Raw genomic sequence first — 20,376 nt, 5'->3', positions numbered from 1 at the left:
TTCGTAAAAGCCTCAAACTTGAAACAACCCAAAACTCACCAACTGGTGAATGAATGAAGAAACAGTGATATAGCTACACAATGGAATGCTACTCAGCAATAAGAACAAACTTCATACACACTATAACATGGGTGAATCTCAAAATCATTATGCTAGGAGAAAGACATAAAATACTACATACCACATGATTTCATTTATATGAAGTTTTGGAAAGGGACAGCAGATCAATGGTGGGCCAGAGGCTGGAGGTGAGGGAAGAAGATGACAACAAAGGAGTATGAGGGAACTTTTTTTTTTTTAATTGGGGAACCGTGTGTTTTTCCAGGATCCATCAGCTCCATGTCAAGTTGTTTTCAATCTAATTGTGGGGGACACAGCTCAGCTCCAAGTCAAGTGGTTTTCAGTCTAGTGGAGGGTGCAGCTCACTGGCTATGTAGAAATCGAACCAGCAACCCTGGTCTTATGAGCACTGCACTCTAACCACTGAGCAAACCGGCCGCTCCTGAGGGAACTTTTTGAGGTAATAGAAATGATCGATAGCATAATTATTGTATTGGCTACACTATTACATGTATTTTTTAAAATTCACCAAATTGTACATTTAAAATTGGTGAATTTTATTGCATGTAAATTATATCTCAATAAAGCATATATTTTTTAAAGTACAGATAAAGCTCTTTTGACTACCACTCCAAAATCAGGTTCCTTTACTCCTTAGGAAAGCAACTTCTCTCCACACTGATTAAACAGGTAACCACTATCAGTACTGCAGATTTTGCTTCAGAGTTCTTGTTCTGCACTTACACACACACACGAGGAAATCTACACTTTTATATTACTTTACAGTACTTAGTCTTTATTTGGCTTTTTCCACTAACTATATCTTGGAGACCTTTTCTTTAGAATTTATAGTTCTACTCCTGATAGTATTTCATAGTATGGATATACTATAGTTTATTCTGCCTCCCCACTGTCGTTCAACCATCTTTGAGTGTCACGGTGGGCCAAATGCAGGGAATACAATGGAATGTAAAGACGGACTTCAGTCCTGCCGTCTTAGTGTCTTCAGATAAGTGGGAGGAGGGCTGTCAATAGTAAAAGTGAAACCATTTACGAAGAGCGGTTGTTTCTTTGAGCCTGAGCGATTTATCTAGTCAGGTCAAGAAAGTATCTCCAAGAGAGGTTAATTTGAAAGAGATCTCGAGTTGGGTGAACATGGCTTAGTTAGGTTAACGGTGGAGGAAGGGGGCGCTACTAATCCTAAACAGCACCAACAGTGTGGAAGAACTCAATGGGAGGAGGCGAAGAGTATGGGGAACTTGCTTTTTTATACTTTATTTTTTTTAACAAGATATATGTCTTACTTTGTAATCAGGAAAACATTATGATTATATTTTTAAAGTGAGGAGGCTTCCCACCTCCTCAACATAAGAAATCTATCTTAAATGCCTTTTCTGGGAGAGAAATGAAAAGCAAATCTTCCTCATTGGCTTCCTAAAAAGCTGCAACAGTTGTTGAAAACGTCTTGGGGCTCTTTCGTCTTGACATAGGATTAGGAATCTTCAGTATGACCGGGAGTGGGGGTCGAAGCGTCTAGGTTTAGCTTCTTCATTTGTCACATGCTCTCCGCCTGCACGTCGGCTTTTAACCGCTTTATCTCCTGGGAAAGAAGGGTGAGTCTTCACCCCTCCACGAGAGTAAGTGTCTGGTGCCGGTGTGCACGTTCATAGGAAAAGGGAGTCCTCAAGGTGCTTAGCTTTAGAGGAACACGCCCAAAAGGCAGAAAGAATGGAACTTAATTACCTAACCCAAACTGCACAGCCCATCTTCCCGGAAGCAAGGATTACAACCTCCTGGATTTAGTCATCTGGGTGGAAGCGTTTTGCCTTGTGTCTGGTTGGAAGTGACAACGAGGAATTGTGGGACTTTGTCTCCCAGTATGCGTGTTCCAATTGGCCTCGCCCCGCTCCAGGAGCCACGTCCCGGAGATGGTGGCGACCATAGATGCACGTCAGCGAAGGGGGCCGGTCAGTTCCGAGCGCAGGCGCAGTACTTCGAGCAGTACCGGAAGCGCAGGGGGATGGGGCGGCCGTGACGCGATTCTGGACGCGTTGGAGGGGCCGGGCCGCTGCCGGATTCGCCGCGGCTGCCGTGTGACGTGGCGCAGTCGAAGCCTTAACACTAGAGCCGGAGGGGCCGCGCCAGTCGTCGAGCGGGTCCGCGCCCCGTTGGTACCTTTGGCGGTGCTTCGTCTGACACGCCGGCGAGCGAGCCGTTCCTGCCGCCCTTCAGCTCCTCTTTCTTCTCGCTCAGTTTGCGGGGAGCGTGAACGGAGAAGGCCTGTGGACGCTCCCAACCTCTGCCCATCGCAAGTGCCACTACCGCCATGGGCCTCACCATCTCCTCCCTCTTCTCCCGCCTCTTCGGCAAAAAGCAGATGCGCATTTTGATGGGTGAGTGAGCGACCGAGAGTCGAGTCCCGGTCCCAGTGGGGATCGGGAAGGCCGGGTCTCTACGCTTGGGGCGGGCTCGGGGCCTGTTTTTTCCTTCGCCCGCTATGGTGGGGGAGGGGCGGCGGGCTGGGGGTCGGGAGGAATTCTTAACGGGGAACAATGGGGCGAAGGGTTAGTAGTCAGCCCAGACTTGTCCTAGAGGCTGGGCAGCGGCGTGGGTAAGTTTTCTTCCTGCGTTTGGCTTTCTCTCCTTGATCTTAGTGAAAGCCCGACAAGATTGGGCGCAGATGTGGGGGAAGCGAACTCTCGGATCTCGTAGAGCCCGGAAGACTCTGGCGAGGCCCATTCTGAGAGTGCGAGCTGGCTCCCCTCTTCCCTGGGTGTGGGCAGCGGTCGGGAGGGAGGCCGAGCGACGCCAGCCTTCCTCCTCCCCCTTTCCGCCCGTGTACACACTCTGCACACTTAAGTGGTATGTGAGTGAGCGGTCGCCGAGAGCCCGGAGCCGCCGGGGAAGGAAGTGACCAGGCCCAGTGCGGTGGCAAAGGAGCACCCAAGGTTTCAGAAGAGTCCGGAGTCCTCAGCGCTCACTTAGCTAAACTTTGCTTCGCGCTGCATTCCGCTTCATATTTTTCTCTTTCCCTTTTCCTTGTTAGTATCCTTGAAAACTGAGTTTTTCATGAATATGTGTGTTTTGGCCACTCTGAAACACTAAATATACAGAAGGTTCCCCCAAAAAAGTATACGTACAAATTTTAAGAAAGGAAAAAACAGTTAAAATTGTGATACTCAGTATACATATACTGATAAGGAAAGATGAATACAAGTCTTGTATTTTTTTTGGCACCCCCGGTATTTGGTTCATTTTCTCTGGTTTTCAAACTCATTTTTTAATTAGTAATTTTACTAGCCCAGTTGGTTAAGATTTAATGAAAAAAACATTCAGAAACTAATTTTTTTAAAGCCCATAACAAATTTTCAGTAACTAAACGTGATGACGCTTAATTTTAGGGTAGCCTTGTTAATAATTATAAAGCTGTTCTTTTAAATTCTTTTGAAAAACAGGCTTTTAAAAAACTGTTTCGCAGGGTCTTTTTTTAACTCGGCTGAGGGAGAAGGGGCTTGTCACTTGGGTGGTGTAAGCAACGCCTCCCCTGCAGTACTGGGAGTAAGCTCCATCACAGCTAAGTTCCACGGATCTGAATAATGCTAAAAGGAGCCCCTCTAACTTGAAACGTTGAAACTTGTTGGTTTATTAACTTGTTTTCTGGAGAGTGGAGGGGTAAAGGTATTATTTTCGAGTTCTGTTACCATTGAAAGTTTGACAAAGCAAGGTTTGGTAATATTTCAAGGTGTATGAAGATGAAGGGTATACATACTTGGTTCTTTCTTTTACTTTCTTGTTCCAGCTTCTTCACAATTCATGAAACAATTGTTAATGATTCATTCACAAAGGTAAATGAATGTATTTTCTCTATCAAAGTTTCTCAGATTCCATTTATGAAGAAGGATTTTAAGAGGGCAAGCATATTTAAGCTTTAAAAGTCACCGAAAAATGGTAGTCTAAAAAAGGATCTGTAGTCAGCGGGAGGACTTTGGACTGTGATAATGAATTTTCAGCCTGTTCCTTAAAGAGATTAACTAGTACTGATTACGTCCTTGTGTTCTGGAAATGCATAACTATGGTTGGTCCTTTTACCGAAGATTTATTGGAAATGAATTGCTGGTTTTCATTTCCTTAGTCTTTCGTGGTGGCTAAAAGTTAAAGAGGGAGAAGAAAGGTGGAATTATGCTATAAGCACTTTCCTGTGTTAGGGGAGCAGTTCTCGTTTTACCCCCCAAAATGATGGAAAGACAATGGAAGAGGAAAAGTATTTATTTAACTTTGTGCATGGGATAGAAGTCATGATTTGGAATTACTCATTTTGTGCTAAATGTTTCATTACTCAAGATTGCTATTCTTGTTTTGCATTTTCATTTCAGGATAATCATGTTCTGTTGATTAAAAACACTTCAGTCACAAGGTCAACTTTTATGGTACCTCATCAAATGAAGTAAACTATATGAAGGATGTGTGCATGGATAGGGAAAGAGATGATTTGGAAGTTTGATACAGTTTTTTTGTCCAGCTTTCTGAGTGACAACATAAATAATAAATAGATCACCCTTAAGGTGTCTGCTCCATTGAAGTATTAGAATTACTAGTTAATGATTGGTTTTTCAATATTAATGTCTGTGTGCTTTCAAGTATGTGTGTTTTCTTTTCTTTTAAAATGCTTAGATAAAAATTCATGCTTTCTTTAGTCCGTGACTTCAGATTTTACCATCTTAACGTTATTGAAAGAGCAGTTAGCTAATGAGTCTGGTTTGCCAAATTACTGTGGAGAAGTTTTAAATTGTATTCCTACACCCACTCTTTCAGAAGTTCAAGTAACTTAAAAAGATGTTTGAAGTTACAGCTTGTAGTTAACTAATTTAAAAAATTAAAAAAAAACTGTCAGATTTAAAGTAATTTAAACTACAGATTGACAGAAATTGTGTAGTTCTTTTTTAAAGGAGAAGTTACTCATGTGACATTATTTATTGAGCTTAAATTCAGAGTTTCCACCTTATATTTCTCATGTAGCCCTGCATAATCCTATTTTAATTTTAAGCATGATCTCCATGTCTTTATCTGTGATAAAGATGTAATTTTGGTAAATGACTCCCAAATTGTGTTTATATCTGAAAGCTCTAATGTGTTCTGTAGAGGAATTATTAATTCTGCTTTTTGAACTTGCAAGTTCCTGCCTGTTGAAAAGCTGGAAAAGTTACTTTCTAAAAGATTGCTAATACCAGGGAAGTTCTGCCTTGCCCTTATACGTGACTGTGGCTTTTTTGGAACTAGAAAGGTTCAGGAGGAAGGATCCTCTATTTGACAATTTGAAAAATATTGCCAATATATTAAGTGAGGCTTCAAGCTAAAGAGTGGTGTTTCATGCTTTTTTCCTCTAGCATATTTTGTAAATAGTTATTTTGTAATTTTTTTTTCAAAGGCAGTTTTGTACCTTTATTCTATAATCAGCAGTTAGTCATCCACATAAACTGTTTGTAGATGTTTGAAAGTGGTGACAGGTACTTAGGTCACCAATGTATAGAGCTTATTTGGTGACTCTTCATCCTCATGACACTTTCTGGACAGTTGCACCTGGATGTGGTGTGGGACGTTCCTTATTCCTTTGGCTCAGACAGCTTTGTTGAGTCTGGTGTCAGTGTGCACATCTGGGGTTCCCATCTCTATGGCAAATTTCCTGATCTCTGAGTGCCCGAGAGGCATACTTCTTGAACACACTCCATGGATGCGCTTGTGAATGTTGATGGTATATTCTCTGGTCACTATCTCGTTGATGGCAGAACGGCCCTTCTTCTTCTCACCACCCTTCTTTGGGGGAGCCATCCTGCAAAGGAATCCTGGAAAGGAATTATTTTGTAATTTTTGTTTTGTCCTGATTCTAAAAATACGCCCTTTTTGTTAAATTTAGAAAACATGATAAAAAATAATTACCTGTAATTCCACCAATCCACTATTATTATTTATTGTATTTACTCTAGCCTTTTAAGAGGAGGTTTTTGTTCCTCTACAATTGTAGTGATATAGATAGAAATTTGTGTTCTTTTTGATTTAGCTTATTATCGTGTTTCCTCGAAAATAAGACCTAGCCGGACCATCAGCTCTAATGCATTTTTCGGCGCAAAAATTAGTGTAAGACCCGGTATTATATTATATTACATTACATTACATTACATTACATTACTTTACTTTACCTTTACCTTTTACCTTTTACCTTTTACCTTTTACCTTTTACCTTTTACCTTTTACCTTTTACCTTTTACCTTTTACCTTTTACCTTTACCTTTCATTACATTACATTACATTATTCTTATATTAATTTTTGCTCCAAAAGACGCATTAGAACTGATGGTCCGGCTAGGTCTTATTTTCGGGGAAACACGGTAGTAGCATTTTCTCAGGTCATTAGTTGAAAACATAATTGCCAGCCTTTAAAGAAAAGGCCCTTCTGATTAGTTACGTAATATAGGGAAACAATAGAAAAGACAAAATCTTTAGTTTCATGCCACTAGAAGTTGATACAGCCATCCATCCTCTTGCCTTATTACGCAGTGTGGCTATCAGAGACCTTGATAACTTGCTGCCAATTAACACATTGATCAAAGTGCAGGTATTTCTGATCTGTTGGATAGAAGCAAAACCTGAGCTCATGATGTAGCTTTCATTTTGATAGTTAAACTTCTGAGGAATTAGATAAAATATTAAGATAGAGTGTGTCCACCAGAAAAATGTGGAGGCAGGATGGCAGTATATAAATACTATTTGAGAGTTCTGGCATCAGACCTAGGTTTTTTTGTTGTTGTTTGTTTGTTTTAATGAAAAAAATTGAGATGTAATTCACATAACATGAAATTCATCTCTTTAAAGTGTACAGTTTAGTGGTTTTTAGTATATTCACAAAGTTGTATCACCATCACCATTGTCTTAATTCTAGAACATTTTCATCAGCCCAGAAGGAAACCCCATACTCATAAATTGTCATTGCCATCCACCCTCCAATTCCTCCTGCAACCACTCATCTACTTTGTTTCTATGGGTTTGTCTATTTAGGTTATTTCATATGATGGAATCAATCATAATATATGACCTTTAGTGTCTAGCTTCTTTCACTTAGCATAATATTTTCAGGGTTTATCTATATGATAGCATGTGTCACTACTTCATTTTTTTTTGTGTCTGAATGGTAATTCCATTGTATGGATATACCACATTTTGCGTATCCATTCATCAGCTGATGGAAATATGGTTGTTTCCACTTTTTGGCTATTAGTAATAATACTGCTGTGAGCATTCATGAACAAATTTTTGTGGGGGCATGTTTTCAATTCCCTTGGATAAAGAAATACCTAGGAATGGAATTGTTGGGTCATATATTAACTATGTTTAACATTTTGAGGAAGTGACATGCTATTTTCCAAAGCAGCTACACCATTTTATATTCCCACTAGCTATGAATGAGGGATTTAATTTCTCCACAAGACCTAGGGTTTGAATACTTGTTTTGCTACTCCTGTGGTTCTGGGGACATTTCTGAGTCTCAGTTGCTGCATCTGAAAAATAGAAGGTTATTGTGAGGATTAAATTACAAAAATGTGTGGAATCACCTAGTATTGTGGTTGGAATACAGTTAGCTTTCAATTTTAAATTATTATGAAGTTGTATTTTAAGCTTCCTTGTGGAAAATTTGAAAGAAAGGAAAACATTAAGAAGAAAACTAGCATATCTGACATTTTATGCACCTGAAAATACACTTTTTTCTTCCCAGTCTTTTTCCTTTCTGCATTTTTTTTCCTCCAAGTTGAGATCATTGGAATCTAGCTTAATTTAAAAATAGAAGTATTTCTTGCTTTCATAATTTGGTAAACATACTTTTTAATGACTGGCAAAGATTTTGGGGGTAGTTTTGCTGCTAACAGTTTGGTCAAAGTGTAGGTCCAGTTAAGGGGAGCAAGTAATTTCAGTATATCTTTCAATACAGTGAGTTGCTTACAGGGGTGGGAGGGAGGGAGGGAGGGCATTACTGGCCTGTACAGATAAGAGTCTTATCTTGGCTGGTTGAGAATTGGTTATAGTTTCATTTTGTAGAGAAGTCTCATTGCTAAATATTGCAACATTAAGAAAATACAAACTTAAATGACTCAAGGGGCACAAAATTGTTAGACCAACATGTTTTTGAGTAAAGAACTATAGGTATAACGAGTTGTAAGTGATGGTGTACATTAATTTGTGCATCTTAAATCTTAAAATAGAAATACCTTTTAAAAAAACACAACTCTCCTGGTTTCCATTTATACAGCACTATCATTTTGGGTGCAACTTAAAAGGTTTCTTTGATTTTTGAATCTTCTGTGTGGCTGTGAGTTGTTTAACTGTTGTCTTATTTTTATTTCATAAATAACTTGTAGATGCTTAAAAACCCTACGGTTGCATTATTTTGTAAACTCCCTCTTTTAAAAATAAGTATATAAAATATATTCAAGGCTCTTAAGCAGTAATCTTCCTGATAGATGCATCAGGAACTGTAACCAGCCCAACATTTTAATAAAGGAAATCCACTACTTGGGAAATTTGTTCTTTTTAAATAAGTAACATGTTTATTGTGTTAAAAAATAACAATGTAGAAGTAGAATATTACTTACACAAAGCAGCAGTATAAAACTTACTGTAACTTAAAATAGTTATATAATCATAATTTGTCTTGGCTTTCTTCGATTTCTTGTCAATATTTTTGGATATACACTGTTTTTAAATGGTGGTATGAGGTCCAGTTGGACCTCCAATGAAGACTGGCATGTACCATAGTTCTCAAAGTCTTTTAACTCAGGTGTTTTTTTCTAATCGACATCTCAGTTTCAGTTCTTCTGACTTGGGCTTAATCATATTTGGACTTAGTTAAAGGGGAATTTTGCTTTATTTTGAAATTTGATCAAAATCACCTGAGGAGGATTTATGTTCTCAAGAGACAGGCTTTTCAAACAATGAAAATATATTTCCCTGTTTTCTATATTTTTACTGAAGATGCCAAGCTACTTTTGTTTCTTTGTATATTTTTTAGAATTATGTTTTCTGATCTTTTTGATACTATTCCATACTCAAAAAATAAAACACTTCTGGTAACAGTTGGCTTTTCTTATGCCCATGAGTGAGGGCTTAGAGTGGGCAGCTCACTCTGACTAGTAAGTATATCATACTATTTTGGAAAGAATAAACCTGTATAATAGTATGAAGAAGTAGAGAACAAAGTTTGATTAGAGGACACAGGAATAAGAAGGCATAAGATGCCCAAGTTTCCAGAGAGATCTTAAAACTACCCTTTGTAGGGTACAGAGCAGAAAGCGTTGTTTCTTATATGAGTAGGAATCTGAATTGCCTGTAGCCTTTAGTTCTGTTTTGAACTGATAAAAATTAAACTTACTTGCATAGGAATGTATTAGATAAGTGATGTGATTTCTTTTTTTTTTTTTTTTAACTTAATAGCATTGGTTTTGTGTGCTACGTCTTTGATTCAAATATTAAAGCATCCTTGCTTACTAAATCAATACTCAGTTGAATTTCAGAATCTGACAGCGGAAATCTAGGTGGCTAAATGGGATGTCCCTAGAACAATTTTACATTCAATGAGCTTATTAGATACTGACCTTCCATTTATGATGTCTTTGACAAACAATGTAGAATATGTAGGTTTTGAGAGATTCACACTTTACGCATTCAATTTGCTCTTCACTATTACTGTAATAAAGTGGTAAGCCTCTTGTTCTAGTATCGTTCCCTCCCTCCCCTGAAACAAGCACATTCCTTCATGCTTGTATCTGCCTCAAAGGAATCATTTTAAGAATTTAGACATAACTTATATTGGAGATGAATATGATAGGACCATTTTTACAACCTCAATTAACCAGTCTTTTCTCATTTCTGCACATTTGATATTGACATGGACTTAGGTAGGGATAAAATTGGCCTTTATCATTTGTGGAGACCAGGGCACAGTTTTTTACCCTAGCATGGAGCGAGACCTTTTATCTCAAATTTGTTCTTTATATAAAGGAAATTGAGTTTACAAATCTTAAAGCTAATTCGTTAACTCACTTGTTCTTATATGTTCTCTGATTCAACTTCTAATTTGTATTTTTAAACATGGCAGTACATAGAATTAATGAGGACTTAAGTTGGAAGAGATTGTATTAGATCATCTGATCCAATCCCCTTATTTTATATCTAATTCCTCTGGCCTCAGTTTCCTAAAGTGACTTGTTTAAAGGCACTTGACTGGTTTGTGGCAAAGCAAAACTAAAGATTAGAGCTTGAGTCAGCCAGAAATTCTTTTCACTACTACATGCTAGCTTTCTAGGTCTAGAAAGAAAGATGAACAGCCTTTATGTAGAAGTGTTACCTTTGGGAATCAGAAATGAGGTAATTGCACTTCTAACTCATTTGTGTGACCAGTTCACTTTAGCTTTTAAGCTATAAATTTGTTGTAAAATTATTTCTTAGCATGTGCTTTTGGTTTAGATTTAAAATCTGTGATGTCTTTTTCTAGTTGGATTGGATGCTGCTGGCAAGACGACCATTCTGTATAAGCTGAAGTTAGGGGAGATAGTCACCACCATTCCTACCATTGGTAAGAAAGTTTACAGATGACCTTAATTTATATCATGATAATATAAAGTGAAATAGAATACAGTTTAATTTTGAAACTAACCTTTTTTTTTTTTTTTTTTAAAAAAAAAAAAACTTTAGTGTTTTAGACCAGTTTTAGGATCACGAAAAATTGAGAGGTTTCCCATATAGCCACTGCCTCCACACATGAATACCTTGCCCTGTTGGCAACATCACCCACTGGAGTGGTATATTTGTTACAATTGATGAACCTACGTTTTCACATCATAATCACCCAAAGTCCATAGTTTACCTTAGGGTTCACTTTTAGTGTTCTACATTCTGTGTTTTTGGATAAATGTGCAGTGACATGTATCCATCATTATAACTTGTAGGTTTTTAAAATTTTTTTATTTTCTAGTAGGACTGTAAAAAAACCAATTCTGAGAATATGCCACAATAAAGGGATTTATTTTCTTAATGACATTGTGCACAATGGTCCTTTTTTTTTTTTTATCTTTGTAGGTTTTAATGTGGAAACAGTAGAATATAAGAACATTTGCTTTACAGTGTGGGATGTTGGTGGTCAAGACAAAATAAGGCCTCTCTGGAGGCATTACTTCCAAAATACCCAGGTGAGGAATGCTATACATTTTTATAACTTTTCTTTATGGGTTTCATGCTCTAAAGCGTACGTTAATATCTACTGTTTAACTGGCTGTTGGTGTTGACTACATGAGTTGGCATTCTTCTTATCACTACTTCCATGTTTTTCAGTGGACTCTCACTCATGCCTTTGAAGGCTAAGTTACTGAGGGTGGAAGAGTTACATAGTTGTTATAGTAATATTTTGGAAGACTGGGTGGGGGTGGGGGTTGGTTCTCAAGATTGAATTAGATGTCTCATCAGTAGTTCTTTTGGTTTCATTCTTAGTTTAGAAAGGCAGGTCTGTATAACTTGGTCATTACAGTTTGAATGGGTGTAAGACAATGTCTTTCCTTTAGCTCAATTACTTACTTTATTAGAATACATTATAAAAACATATATTAAGGTAGATACGCTATGTTGATTTATAAGATACTTTTATATTAATGTAGTATATATAATACTGGCATGGAAGAGACATTAGTGATCCTGTAGAGCAGAATTTCTCAATTTGGCTGTATATTAGAATCACTTGGGGAGCTTTTAACACTCCCAAATCTTAGTCATAACCCCAGACCACTTGAATCAGAATCTGTGGGAATATGCACTAGGTATCAGTAGTGCTTCTCAAACTTTAATGTGCACATTAATTACCTGGGTATTTGTTAAAATACAGACCATTTCAGTAGGGCCTGGCTGAGTAAGGCCTGAGATTTCTAGCACGTTCTCAGGTGGTGGTGCTGATGCTGCTGGTCTGGGACATTACTTTGAGGAACAAGGCTCAAGTAGAGTTTTTCAGCAGCACCACTGTTGACACTCTGGGCTGAGTAATTCTTTGTTATTGGGTGAGGAGAGAGGGCTTTCCTTTGCATTGTAAGACGTTTAGCAGCCTCCTGGCTTCTCCCACTAGGTGCCCACAGAACCACCCTCTTTCCCCCCCAACCCAGATGCATCAACCAAAAATGTCTCCACGTATTGCAAAATATTCCCTGGGGACAAAATTACTTCCTCTTGAGAGCCATGGCTCTGGTCTTATTCTCGTATGTGAGGAAACAAGCTTAGAATGACTTACTGAAGACTGGAGCGCTGGTTCTTGTTCTACATTTCTGTTTAACCTGGTTTCAACTCGAGTGTATGTTTTCCAAAGTTGTGTGATGTTACAAGCACTTCCTATATTTAAGATTTGCAGATGCAGATGTCAGTCATTCTTGGTTTCCAACTCTTACAACATTGTACATAAGTGAGGTATATTGCCACCAGGTGGCAGTAAATACCCTAGGTGAGTGGCTGGAACAACCAGGTTTAAGTATATGTCATATTAAGTAAGTGGCATGTTTTTTTAATTAGAAAATTAGAATGTTTCTGTTCATTAGCATAGATGTTGTTAAAAAGGATATTTTGATGAGTCACATGCGTTAAGAAACTGTTAATGGAAATTTTCCAATACACACTAGAACAGGATAGCATAATAAACTCCCACAAATCTATTACCCAACTTCAATTATTAGGATATGGCCAATATTGTTTAATTGATACACCTCTCTAATGTACTTCACTTTTTGGGTTATTTTAAAGTAAGTAATAGGCATTTCAATTAGGGAATATGCTTTTGAAATAAAAATCGGTATGAAGTTAAAAGTTTGCTAATCCTAAATCTTAAAATTCTTAACCAAGGGTAACCCTGGTCTTACCCTAGATTTGTTTAGAATGCTTTATAATTTACTTTGAGTTCTTAACTTGAGATAGACCCATTCCTGGACTCTTTGGATCACCTTAGAATCATAAGTCCAAGTACTTCTTCCTAGGGAGTTCTTACTTTCTGGAGAAAGCTTTGTGTATTACCTGATATAATCACATCTGAGCTCTTACAGCTTGCTTTCCCAGCATTCCTGACCAGTTCTTTGCTATAAAATTTAAAAGAAACTAATTATGCCATTTAACTATTTTTCTAATTTATGTTAATCTGGGATCACAGTGTTTATTGTAGTAGATTCATCTTCATTAGTTAATTCCAATTATTTTGCCTTAAATAATTAAGTAAATATTTGGCCATTTAAGTAATCTTTTCTTATAGAAGCCAGGCTTATGTTTAGAATCTTAGCTTTTCTGCACTCTTGATTCTAGGCTATCCAAGGAAGTGAACAACTTAGAATTTATTTCTAAAATAATTCTCCCTCTCAATATACATTTGGGACTGATTGCATTACTTACATTTTAAAACAGAATAAAAATGGATTTTTAGTACAAAAAAAAAATTAGATCCCTTTTAGAGGCGTTATCTCTTTTAGAGGGATAGGTTCTAAAAAGGTATAGCTTTGGGAATAGGAGGAAAAGGAGACGCTATGTTAACTAAATGCCTGTGATAAGCCAAGCACAGTGCTAGATTCTTTCATACCTTTATGATTGCATTTAATTTTTAATAGGCTTATAAAGTTGGTGGTATTTTACAGAAGAGGAGGCATGTTCAAGGATTAAGTAATTTATATAACTAATAAGGAGCACTGAGATTTGTATTTGGGTGTCTCTTTACTGCTGTACTGGCTTGTAGCACCAAAAGTTTTTTCAAAGGTTAGGATGTTTAAATTGATGGTTTCCAACAAAGATAAAGGAACTGGGTTTGAAATTTGCCAGATCAAAAGGCAATTGTTATTTAAAGAACATAGCCTACAATGTGTATTAGGTACCCTGGCAAACTCAGTGCTGGTGGTAATACTGAGGGATAAATAAAAAATGATGTAGCCGTCAGTGGATTTAGTCTAGTTATGTAAGTAATAGTACAGGACAATTTGTAATAAAAGTGACAAATGATCAAAAATACTTTAGCAGTCAGGGTTGTAGGTAGAATATTCAAAGTAATCACGTTAGTATTAATAGGAAAAGATTTTAATAAAGCTATGAAATTAATCTGCTGTCTCTCCAGTTGACAAATTTTTTGTACTTTCCCATTTGAAAGTTTTTAGACAAGTCTTAATTCGACAAATTACTTCTGAATTCCACTTCTGTTGTAGTATAGAATTCCAATATTTGTGACTATCTTAAAGAATGGTTACTAGCTTTCATTTTCTTAAGAATTTACTTGATCAAGTCAGCCTTGAATTTTTCTTGATACTATTTTGCTTCATTTTCCTTACCGATTCTGGAGTTGGCAGGCAACATTCTGGAACAACGCTAACTTTTCCTGATGAAGCATATAAAAACTACTGTAGTGTGCCTCTCGCCCCCCCCCTTTTTTTTAGCACTTTGTGCATTCCTTTGAATAAGCTAGTTAATAAATTTGTGAATCTTGAGGTTTATTGGCTTATTTTCCTTTTGTCCCCACTTCGTGGCCATTTTGTTACTTACACTTACCTGCACTTAAACATATAAGGGCTTAGGGAAGCGGGGAATGGAATAAAATTCAGTCTTAGCATAGTTGAGGAAAGTGATCATCAGTTGGTTAAAAGGAAGATTTCTTTTGATTTGAAATAACATTTCAAATGTTGAAATCAGAAATAGTGTTCAGATTTGTTTTTATTATTTAGAGCCCTATTCTTTCTTTTTAATAAGGGGACATTTTCTTCCTAACATTTTTACCTTTTGATATGGTTTTGTTTCCTGTACTCATGTTTTGTATTTAGTGTATCCTTTAACTGTTATAATTTATTTAAACAATTTTTCCCCAGGGTCTTATTTTTGTGGTAGATAGCAATGATCGTGAAAGAATTCAAGAAGGAGCTGACGTGCTGCAGAACATGGTAAGAATATTTTTTAAATTTATCATTTCCAAGATGTATTTTTCTGGGTGATAGTGAGGGTGGTACTGGTTGGTACATCTTAACTGTGTGGTTAGATTACACAAATGAATTTTTTTAGCGCTAGAAAGAACCTTAAGAAACTGTCATCACAGGTTCTTAAGAAGGCACATAAAAATCTCTTGTAAAGCTTTTAAAAAAAAACACAGAAGAATGGCTAGTTAGTGAGAAGGCCCAGCTTGTTTGAGAATGCTGCATTAGTGATTTTGATGTGTATCTCTGGTTGAGGATATCTACATTAGTTCAGGCCTTTATTTTATAGATATAAAATCTGTAGTTTTGCAACTTTTGTGATGTAGGGATCCTGGTTCAAATCCCTGTTACTATTACAAAACATTTCAAAGTATACATTATAGGCATAATATAGAGAAAAGTGAATCCAATGGAGGTAGTAGGATTTTGGTTGACAGTGACATTTTGGCCTTGCCATATATCAGACTGATGTTTTCCTGTGTTCAGACTGCTAAAAAGCCTAAAAGGGTGAGGTGGGAATTGTTGAGGAAACTTGTCATGGTTTCACACTTGTAGTCATAAAATATAATTCTAATTCATTGTTCCTCAATCTGGAGTGCGGTTTGTAAAACCATTGTGTCAGTATATGTGTAACTAAGTAACTGTTTTTTGTTCTAATGTATTAAATATTGCCCCTTTTGCTTTTTTTGTAAACAGCTTTATTAAGATAAAACTTCACTCATTTACAATGTACAAGTCAGTGGTTTTTAGCATACAAAATTTTACAACCATTACCACAATCTAATTTTAGAACACTCTCTCATCACCCCATAAAGAAATCCTAGCACTATTAGTATTCATTCCCCAGTCTTTCCTCCACTCCACCCCACACCCCCAAGCCCTGACAACCACTAAACTATTTTCCGACTCCATGCACATGCCGATTCTGGACATTGATATAAATGGAATCATTCAATATGGTCTTTTTGTTACTTTTTAAACTTTTTGTTACTTTTCACTTAGCATAAGTTTTCAAGGTTGGTGCTGTAGCATATATCAGTACTTCATTCCTACAGGCTTCTACTCTTAGAATTATTGTGTTTTTCATGATACCACTAATGTCCTTGTATTGTACTCCTGCTGTTTTCTGATCCATCTGGTTGGAAAGGATAAAAGTCCAAAAAGAATCATTATGTAAATGCTTTTACTACTAAGTACCATAAGATCCTGCCATAAATATTTATTGCCCTATGTGTTTCTTGTCCTTGCCAATCCTGACCCTCAGTGGATGATGATGAAGGCTGAATGAATGATTTACCTTAATGGAGTACAGGATGATTGGCTTGAAAAAGTTTTCCTTTGTTTGAAGGCATATGATAATTTCCTTGGGATTTAAAAGTGAAGGATAAGAGATTTAAGTTGGAGTACCTGAACTTTATGTGGACAAACTGGGTTGCTGTTTAATAATGTATCTAATGTTTAATAAATAGTATATGTAGGAAGACCGTGTTTTGCATAGTTGGTTACAATAATTGGATACCAGTTTTTTAGTTGTTAATATCTTAACTTTTATTTCCAGCTTAAGGAAGACGAGTTGCAAGATGCAGTGTTGCTGCTTTTTGCAAACAAGCAGGATTTGCCAAATGCTATGGCCATCAGTGAAATGACAGATAAATTAGGTCTTCAGTCTCTTCGGAACAGAACAGTAAGTGTTTGGAGGTTCATATTAACCTCCTATTAGAATTATTAGGGTAATTGTTTTAGCTAGTATTTACTTTAAATATTTATTGACTAATTGTCCCCTTTGAACAAATAAACACATTATTTTTCAGTAATACATTCTTATACAAACATGAGTTTTTCAGGCGTTATTTCATACTTTTATAAATGTGTTCAGTTTTACTTTAAAGTATGCCGATATCATCTCCATTTTTTATCTTTTAATATACATCCTTTAAGGATCCAAAGATTTAAATATCTTTATTTGATTTTTGTTAACTTTATCCTCAAAACGTTTAGTATTGATAAAGATGTAGAAAACTGTAGTGTATGAGAATTGTAATGTCTAAAGACGATTGGTATTTAAAATTTTATGTCTTTTAAATAGCTCTGCAATAAATATTTTGTAATTTGTTTTTTAGCAGCCATACATTAGATAATGTGTGTACTGTTTGCATGGTAGCATCAAGTCTTGTGACCTATAATTATGATATTAAATAAGTTTTGAATTTAAAATTGTAAGATATTTGCTCTCTAATAGCTTATCATTTTATATCAGTTTTTTAAATATTCGCAAACCACAACATACTGTTTTATATATAAAGATGATACCATAAACTATTAGTGTGGTTTGTGCTTTACAATAGTTTTTCATTAGCTTGTCAACAAGGCAAATATTGTGCTGTGGTGATAACTCGTGTAGACTGTTGGCGATGTTCCAGGCTGATTTAAATAAGATAAACTGCAGATGATGCCGGTTTTCCATGCTGTGAAGATACAAATTCATGCCTTTTTCCAGCCTTCTAGGTTATTGGGGTGTTTGGTATTCGAATAATACTTGGCAGCATGGTATACTTGCAGTAGCCTTGCAATATTAAAGCAAGCTCTTTATTCTAAGGCAAAATAAAACTGGTCAGTAAAGAAATAAAAATAAAATATCCTTTCAAGGTAATTAAATTGTTTTCTAGGTCTTTTTCTTGCTATTTGTAACAACAGCAATACATATAGTTACTAAAGTCATTTTAAAAGTAGAACTTTTTGGAATTCATGACTAAAGACAGTGAAATTATCTGAAAAGCTTGACTCAAACATCAAGAAGTCCTATATTGTTTCAGAATTTTGCCTCCTATACCCTGAACTTTTTTATGGGCAACGAGAGTTATAAGGACCAGGTGGATAGTTTCTTAGTTATTAATCTTCCCATGAATAGTCTTTTCAGATTAAGTAGTGAATAGTTGATTAAATTTAACGATTGGGTAGGATTCTTTAAATGTGAGAGGAGTTTGTGAGAAGTAAGAGTTACGACAAAACTCCCAATCTGTACGGTTACTGAGATCATTAAATATAAAAACAATCATTTGTGAAGTGTAATACTTTAATGCATTTACTCACTTATTCCTATGGTTTTATATATTAATTTTTTCCTATATGTTTATAGTAACTGCTGACTAATACCCCCAGGCAACTGGGGGAAATTACTTAATTTTCTGATTAAGAAATTTTAAACACTGTGTTATACATAGTCTTAAGTATTTTCTTGTCCTTTCTTTTTAGTGGTATGTTCAAGCCACTTGTGCTACACAAGGAACTGGTCTGTATGAGGGACTTGACTGGCTGTCAAATGAACTTTCAAAACGTTAAAGGAAACTGGACATCTAACGAAGGACATGTTTGATAGAATTGATCTAGGCTTGTTACAACAAAATTAGCTTGCATCTTGGTTATTAAACAGTATCTGGGACTGGTTTGGGTAGAATATTACAGCGTTTAAACTTATTTTGTTGCCAATTGTTTACCAAGCATAATGTTGCAATTTAGCAATATGTTTGGTTTTCAAGAAATTCTCCTTAACTTGGGAAAAAAGTGTCCTCTTTTAATTTTTCTTCCCTTAAGCCTAAATGCCTGGACATAGCTATTGTGAGACCTTTAAATAAATCCGTTTTGAATGTTTTTTGAGCCCTCAACAAATAATGTTTTAAAGTTATCCCCTTGCTATTTTACTGATAATCTTTATCATTCCGGGGACAGTCTGCTGATTTAAAAAATGTAGCATTCCATTTGTATTTATTTTTCTCCCTTGCCAAAAAGATTTTCTAATACTGCTTGTACCAGCCAGGGAAATGCTCCAAAACACTATTCAGATCCCTTGCACTGAGGAAACTTATTTTTTCCCCCATTATTGACTCCTGGCTTCTATCAGCCAAGATTACCTTGGTGTGGTTTGGATTCAATAGCTAATTAGTTCTGTGCTGGTTGCAAAGAGTTCATATTGAGATGATTTTTTTAATACCCAGCAGATTGTCTTTCTTTATATTGTATCTTTTTTATGTTGCATGTTGCTTTTGGTATCAGCCTGACTCTTTGCCCAGTATATGATAGTTCTGCTGTTGTTTTATTGTTTATTGGTGAACATATCTTCATTCAGAGTTTTTGAAAAACTCATCAAACTCAAATGAATACATTTTCTTCATAACCCATTTGGAACTATTCCTAATAAAATGATAAACTATGTAATTGGTGTGTTGTTTTTGAGTCTTAAAGATGTTTGAAATGGATTTTCTTGTTTAGCGAAGTTGATTTGCATATTTGACATACTGTGAACAATAATACAGATCCCAGTGAATTTACTAATTGTTTAAATTGGACATAAAATATGGGTTGCTATCGTGTATATAACAGAGTGGGGAGCAACTTCAAAAATTTAGTGTTCTTTGATAAAATACCATTTTGACACTGTATATTTCTAGACTCAGATCAAGAGTAAAAAGTTGTAATAAAATGAACTTCCCAAAAAGCATGTATGCATGTGTTTGTTTTCACAACTAAGGGTAGTTAAAATACAAGTGCTGTTTGCATGGCAGAATGCATAGACTGGTAGTGAGGTTGCTCTCCCGCGAAGAGACAAACAAAGTTCACAAGTACTTTTTCGCTTCATACATTTCAGAACGTCTACAAAAAGCTGCATGTGACTTATTTATTTGTTAAAGTAATACAGGTAGTATATACTTCATTAACTACATCTAAGTTATTAAGGACTCAATTTGGTAACCTCGTGAGTAACTTTTGTTTTTGTCTAATGTTTCATGTATTTTATAAACCTGGCTGTTTTTTATCCTCCTACATTTTATTTTTTTTACACTTTATTTATTTTGATATTCACTGTTATAATATATTTCGGTGTACTGAAAATTGGTTAGGCATTTATATAAGGTAAGATGTAATCCCCCTGACTAGTACCCACCTGACATTATATATAGTTATTACCATTTTATTGACTATATTCCCTATGCTGTACTTGACATCCCCATGAGTATTTTGTAACTACTGATTTGTACTTAATCCCTTCACATTTTTCACCCTGCCCTCCAATCCCCCTCCCATCTATCACCCCAATAAATCTAGTACCCATTAGACTCTATACATAGTTATTACAATATTATTGACTACATTACTTAGGCTAGACCCTACATCTTCATGACTGCTTTGTAAGAACCAGTTTGTACCTCTTAACCCCTTCTTTTTCACCCAATCCCCTCTCATCTGGCAACCATCAAAATATTCTCTGTATTTATGAGTTTGTTTGTTTCATTTTTTACTTTCTTTAGATTCCACA

General features: G+C 36.1%; 1 protein-coding gene and 1 pseudogene across 1 annotated transcript; one reads left to right on the top strand and one right to left on the bottom strand.

Moving 5' to 3' along the window:
- Nucleotides 1–2,151: 2,151 nt before the first annotated feature.
- On the top strand, nt 2,152–19,277 carry ARF4 (ARF GTPase 4). Its single transcript, XM_019724188.3, has 6 exons — nt 2,152–2,453; nt 10,598–10,678; nt 11,182–11,291; nt 14,964–15,035; nt 16,624–16,749; nt 18,318–19,277. Exons 1-6 carry the CDS (start codon nt 2,387–2,389, stop codon nt 18,402–18,404), a joined length of 543 nt encoding a protein of 180 aa, XP_019579747.1. The 5' UTR covers nt 2,152–2,386; the 3' UTR covers nt 18,405–19,277.
- Nucleotides 5,368–5,886, bottom strand: LOC141567236 (large ribosomal subunit protein eL31 pseudogene; annotated as a pseudogene).
- Nucleotides 19,278–20,376: the final 1,099 nt, after the last annotated feature.

The sequence above is a fragment of the Rhinolophus sinicus genome, chromosome 5 (genome assembly GCF_057876585.1).
Source record: "Rhinolophus sinicus isolate RSI-liver-muscle chromosome 5, RSI-T2T, whole genome shotgun sequence".
In the NCBI taxonomy this organism is placed as follows: domain Eukaryota; kingdom Metazoa; phylum Chordata; class Mammalia; order Chiroptera; family Rhinolophidae; genus Rhinolophus; species Rhinolophus sinicus.
The sequence above is the reverse complement of the archived record's forward strand: the minus strand, read 5'-3'. Positions and strand labels throughout refer to the sequence as shown.

Excerpts from the sequence above, each read along its gene's own strand:
- ARF4 (XM_019724188.3), top strand. The coding sequence starts at position 2,387 with ATGGGCCTCACCATCTCCTCCCTCTTCTCCCGCCTCTTCGGCAAAAAG. Across the intron at positions 10,679-11,181 it reads CACCACCATTCCTACCATTG|GTTTTAATGTGGAAACAGTA; the intron begins GTAAGAAAGTTT and ends TTATCTTTGTAG. Across the intron at positions 16,750-18,317 it reads AGTCTCTTCGGAACAGAACA|TGGTATGTTCAAGCCACTTG; the intron begins GTAAGTGTTTGG and ends CTTTCTTTTTAG.